This window comes from Cebus imitator, unplaced genomic scaffold, assembly GCF_001604975.1.
Source record: "Cebus imitator isolate Cc_AM_T3 unplaced genomic scaffold, Cebus_imitator-1.0 Scaffold622, whole genome shotgun sequence".
NCBI lineage: Eukaryota > Metazoa > Chordata > Mammalia > Primates > Cebidae > Cebus > Cebus imitator.
The window spans coordinates 457,367-463,289 of record NW_016107937.1 but is presented as its reverse complement, the minus strand read 5'-3'; the positions used below and the strand labels follow the sequence as shown (position 1 = coordinate 463,289).

The 5,923-nt window shown below is 35.3% G+C and overlaps 1 protein-coding gene across 2 annotated transcripts; it reads left to right on the top strand.

Annotated features, from left to right (window-relative positions):
* The first annotated feature begins 1,527 nt into the window (after positions 1-1,527).
* On the top strand, positions 1,528-5,657 carry LOC108295156 (olfactory receptor 5AL1). 2 transcript variants are annotated; one of them, XM_017517197.2, is made up of 2 exons: positions 1,528-1,730; positions 4,380-5,657. In XM_017517197.2, the coding sequence occupies exon 2, from the start codon at positions 4,442-4,444 to the stop codon at positions 5,381-5,383; it is 942 nt and encodes a 313-aa protein (XP_017372686.1). In that variant the 5' UTR covers positions 1,528-1,730; positions 4,380-4,441; the 3' UTR covers positions 5,384-5,657. The 2 variants fall into 2 exon arrangements, with proteins under 2 accessions (XP_017372686.1, XP_037590394.1); XM_037734466.1 differs by lacking the exon at positions 1,528-1,730 and adding an exon at positions 2,479-2,507.
* Positions 5,658-5,923: the final 266 nt, after the last annotated feature.

Below are 5,923 nucleotides of genomic sequence, written 5' to 3'. Positions count from 1 at the left end.
TATATATGTGCCATGGTGGTTGACTGCATCAATCACCCTGTCATCTACATTAGGTATTTCTCCTAATGCTTTCCCTCCCCTAAAACCCACCCCCTGCTATCCCTCCCCTATCTCCCCACTCCTTAACAGGCCCTGGTGTATGATGGTTCTCTGCCTGTGTCCATGTGTTCTCTTTAATCTATGTTTGGACTTAATTATGAAAAAATCCTAAGGAAAAAAATGTTCATTGTGACTGGTGTTATTAGCTTTTTTTTTCTCACGAGCTCTGTATTTTGTCTAAATACACAAATGGAAAAAATATTTTAAGACGCTATGCTTTATGTGTCCCCTACAGCTATAGAATTATATACAATTATTAAACAACATCAACTGCCCATTCATCTATAACCCACGATCCATAGAAACTGGGTTAAGTACCTCAGTTACAGCCTAACAAAGTATTGTAACCCAATACCAGTATTTCATCCACCTTGTTGTCACCATTTCAGAATAACAACATCCCTTACTGTTATTAGAGAGCACAGGTCTGTAGGTCCACTCCATTCATACAGGCCAAAGTAGAGGCACAGCCACTACTGAGCCCCTGAAAAGCATACCAGTTCCCTCTATGCTAGTGCATTCCTTATTGCCCAAGCAAAGACAGTGTCTTCTGTGACTTCCTAAAAACAAAGACCGGTAAGGAGTCTTTATTTCTACATAATAAATTCATCATCACACTCCTACATTTCTCAATTTTCTTCCTGTGTCTTCATTACTATGTGAGAGTATTTCTAGTTGTCTGTTTCGTATAATGTCAGACATGTTTCAATATAGACTTTAAGGAGCCATCTTAGAGAATTTCTAGAACAAGCTTCAGCTATTATTAGCAAACATTCTTCTGGATGAAGGAGTTCATCTATTTCTGTTGAATGACAACAGCTAGGTGCCAATTAACCTGTGGTTTGTATGCATTCCACTCCTAGGGAGGACAACAAAATTTTTTTTTTTTAAAAGTAATCCTTGCTGTTGAACTACAATGCCAATTATAACAACACGTTGTGATATTAATCTCAGAAGGCAGATTTAAGTGTTATTAACTGGAAAAGTTATCTTTCACCTAAAACTTTATAAAATTTGCTGCTATATATGAGGCCCACAAGCTCAACATTTATTTTAAATGAATTCATAATTGTAATCAAAAGACGATGTAACAAAATTAAAGCAAGTGTAGGAAATAATCAAAGCAGATATAGCCATTAATCAAATTGTTTTCCCAAAAGAGATCATTAAAATATTCCTCTACTCCCCACTCATTTATTGACTAATAGCTGAAAGACTACTCTACCATTTCAAGGGAAATAGTTTTGTCCCCAAACATTAAACATCAAATAATTGCCTGTTACTGAATCATCATTATGTTGTTTTGCAATGTTTATTTAACAAAAGTAACAATAAATACAAAGTTTCCAGAGGGACCATAAAAAAAAATAATACAGAGCTGTCTCACATCCAGGTAATTTTAAATGTTACTGGCTTCACAAAGGTCGCTTTCAGGTGCAATGTACTATTTGGAGATTTGTTGTTGAACTGAAAGACAGCATTTTGAATATAGAAAGACATTAGGTAGAAAAAACAAAAGACTCAAACTGAGTTGTGGGAAAGGCATCAAACTTATATGACTACTACTTCTATTCGCTTAATCATTTAACAGATAATTATTGATGATTTGTTGATACTAGATACTACTAGAGGTAAGTAATTAAGATGGGTATAATTTAGGAATTAAAACTTGCTTGAAAAGGAGAGTTTCAAGTTTAAGGTGTGTTACAGAAATGTTAACAGTTGGTTGCAATATAATGTGGTAAGTGCTATCTTAAAGCAATTAGTGGATGCAGAATAGTGTATATGAGAAGCACCAATTTTGGCCTAGGAGGTCATAAAAGCCTCTGAGAGGAAATTATTTAACAGAATAATTTTAAGTTAAGTAGAAGAAAAATCAGGGATAGGTAATAATAGCGGAAGAAAAGTGTTCTGGGCACAGAAGGAAACCCATATATATATGTAGATCATGTTTGAATAACTGTGATAGTTGATCATATCTGGAATGTGAAGGCCACATGCAGAATGCTGTGGTCTGAGACTCGTGGCCTAGGCTTTCTCCTTCCTTCCTTCCTTCCTTCCTTCCTTCCTTCCTTCCTTCTTTCCTTCCTTCTTTCCTTCCTCCCTCCCTCCCTCCCTCCCTCTCTCTCTCTCTCTCTCTCTCTGTTTCTTTCTTTCTCTCATTCTGTCACCAGGCTGGAGTGCAGTGGCTTGATCTTGGCTCACTGCAACTTCCACCTCCCAGGTTCTAGCAATTCTCTGCCTCAGCCTCCCAAGTAACTGAGACTACAGGTGTGCACCAACATGCCCAGCTAGTTTTTGTATTTTTTTTTAGTAGAGATGGGATTTCACCATGTTGGCCAGGACGGTCTCGATCTTTTGACCTCGTTGTCTGCCCGCCTCGGCCTTCCAGAGTGTTGGGATTACAGGTGTGAGCCACCGTGTCTGGCCAGGGCCTAGGTTTTCAAGAACTATGTTAGCCATGTTAAAAAAAAAAAAAACAAGAGATTAAAAAAAAAAAGAAAAGATGCCTAGGACTTTATCTTAAGGGCAATGGAGAAGGCATTAAGAGATTTAAGCAGGAAAATATTGGAATAATGTTTGTATCTGTAGAGTTTATTTCAGCTGCGATGTAAGGAAGAGAGAGAAGGAGGAAAGACTGAGGGCAAGAATATGAGTCAGTTGTCAGTTACAATAAAGCAAAAAAAAAAAAAAACTATTGTTGCATCAAGAGAAAAATGTAAGTTAACAGATTTTAAAAGCATGTTAGATATAACATTGTTAGTAACTGGAAACAATGAAATATTGGCATAAAGAACAGGAATGCATAGTAAAAAATGATTGGTCCCTGATTTGAAAACTTAGTGAATAATGTCACTATGCACCTAGAGAAAGTATATACTCCAGGTCTTGAATATTAGGCATAACATGCAGAGATGCCAATAGAGAAAATAAATCTGAAATAGAAATATATATGTGTGCATAGCCAGAATATAGATGCTTACTGGAGACATAGGCTTGAATAAAATCACTGAACAAAAAAAGTGTAAAGAAGAGAGCACAGGGGTTTAGAATCTGAAGTACATGTCACACAAAGCATATGTAATAGAAGCAGAGCCTCCAAGGTACAAATCAAAATAAACAACCTAGAGACTACTTTGTTTTGGAAACCTAAGGTGTATTAACAGAAGCCAGTGCTGCTACTCTGCCAAAGAAAACTAGGCTGGATTGGATTTGGGGATAGTGAGTTCAATAGTGAAGTTGGTAAGGAGATGTTCTGGTTTAATGGGAAAGGAAGGCAAATTACACTTGGTTAAGTTATGAGTACAGTTGATAAAGTAGAGGCCTGCTCTAAGATGTTTGACTGAGAAGTGAAAGTGACAGAAAAGAGTATTTTACCTGCCTTGAAGATCTGCAAGATACATGTAAAGCAACCTGAGACAATATAATTATGAAGGAGAATTGAGTTAACTTATCCTGTGCTCTGCTTGAGAAATGCAAGGAGCAATTTAATTCTGACCGTTTTCAAGCCGTCAGAGACCAGTTTGGGTTTGAGAAAATGGTCTGCAGAATTGAGCTCTTCAAAATGCTGCCCAAATGCTATACACTTTGGACCATTTAGATATCTAAAGACAGAAGTTAAGTCATGTTTTTCAGTCAGCTAAAGCTGTTTATAATCTGTAAAATTGTTCATGGGTGTGCACTCTTCCAGAAAGACAAAGCCAGAATATTTAAAAATCCTGTTATTCTTTAATATTAATATTAAATGTCAATTAAAGAAAAAACAGAGATAAGGAAAAAAATAAAATTTTAAAATTACTCCAACCTGGATGTCCAAAAAGATAAATAGTGTTAATATTTTGATTTTAACTCTTTATATTAGATTGTCCTCATTTAATTTTGTTAATTTGTGATATCCTTGTGAACAAATATATCTGTGTATAATTTCATAAAATAAACTTATAATTTAAGAAATAATTTTATATATATTGTCACTATTACATTCTTAGCATTGCAATGTGTGTGTGTGGTTTTTTTTTTTTTTTTGTTTTTCAAGAAAAGTACAACATAGATTTTACTTTTGTATTAATTACAGTATTTGATTTAAAATTCTTTTATTTTAAACTCCTTAATGAATTACATATCTTAGAATTTCTGTCTGAACCAAATTATATGACTCAAAAAGCATAAGGAAAATTTACGTATAACTCAGAGTACTTATCAGAACTGTAATTAAATTTAATGTAATATCCTGGTAAGTCATGGCTATCTTCTCACATTTAATTGATCATTTCTTATAGCATCAAGATTATTCAGAAGGTGTGCTCTGGAGTTCATTTTAGAAGAATCTTGTGTCTATTACATGGCAAAAGGCAATCATTCATCAGTGACTGACTTCATCCTCCTAGGGCTCACAGATAATCCGGAACTTCAAGTCATTCTCTTTGGTGTATTCCTACTGATTTACTTAGTTACTGTTATGGGTAACCTTGGTTTAATTGTGCTAATCCAAATCAGTCCTCAGCTTCACACACCAATGTATTTTTTCCTTAGCCATCTGGCTTTTGTGGATTTTTATGGTACCTCTGCTATCACTCCAAACACCCTTGTCAACTCTTTGCGTGAAATTAAAAGCATGTCATTTTATGCATGTGCCACTCAAGTGTGTTGCTTTATCACATTTTCAGTTTGGGAATTATTGTTGCTCTCTGTCATGGCGTATGATCGGTATGTTGCCATCTGCAACCCTTTACTCTATGTAGTTCTCATGCCTAGGAGGCTCTGCATTCAAATGGTCACTAGCTCATATATTTATGGATTCACTGTGGGACTCATACAAGCAATGGCCACATTCCACATGTCTTTTTGTGACTCTAATGTGGTTAACCAGTTCTACTGTGATGATGTTCCTCTGATTGCTCTGGCTTGTTCAGATACACACGTCAAGGAGTTGTTATTGTTCATTATTGCTGGGTTCAATGTTTTTTGTTCTCTTATCGTTGTTCTCATCTCCTATGTGTTTATTGTCTTTGCTATCCTAAGGATCCACTCTGCTGCAGGAAGACAGAAAGCCTTTTCTACCTGCACTTCTCACGTGTTTTCTATTTCCATATATTATGGGACCCTCAGTTTTATGTACCTACAGCCTAAGTCAAGCCATAAACTAGATAAAGACAAATTTGCCTCAGTATTCTATGCAGTGGTGATTCCCATGCTAAATCCATTGATCTATAGCTTGAGGAATCAAGAGGTAAAAAATGCTATGAAAAAGATTATTAAAAAGATGTACTCTAGTAATCAGTAGTAAAATCTGTTGGTACTAAAAGAAATGCCACATACAGAGTCAGGATATTTTGAATCAAGTCTTGTAAAACGCTAGTATATGTAGAAGTCATTGTCCTGTGGGGCTTATTTTCCTTGAAAATATGTATTTTTATTGCTTTGGCTTACAAATGATAAGCACTTTATAAATGCCCGTTTTATTGTTGAACTGTAAAAGAGAGATAAGAATAATCTACTCTCTTTAACCATGAGATGTTTCAACACTAAATAGAAATAAAGAAGAAAGCACCCTGAAATTACAACTTTACCTTATTTCACTACGATATTGAGAATTTTAGGTTATCTTGAGAGACATGTACCATTATTATTATTGCATATAATATTGCAAGTACCAGGTAAGGTTTTCTTCTGTAGCTGAACTGGGAGAAAAATAGCAAGATGCTTGGTTGAAAGATTTTGTTGAATATCCCTTACAAGTTAGATTATCCTTCACTTTACAATATCTTACTGATTTGACTGAATATTTTTATGTGATCACTGAAGCATGATCCCTCACTGATTA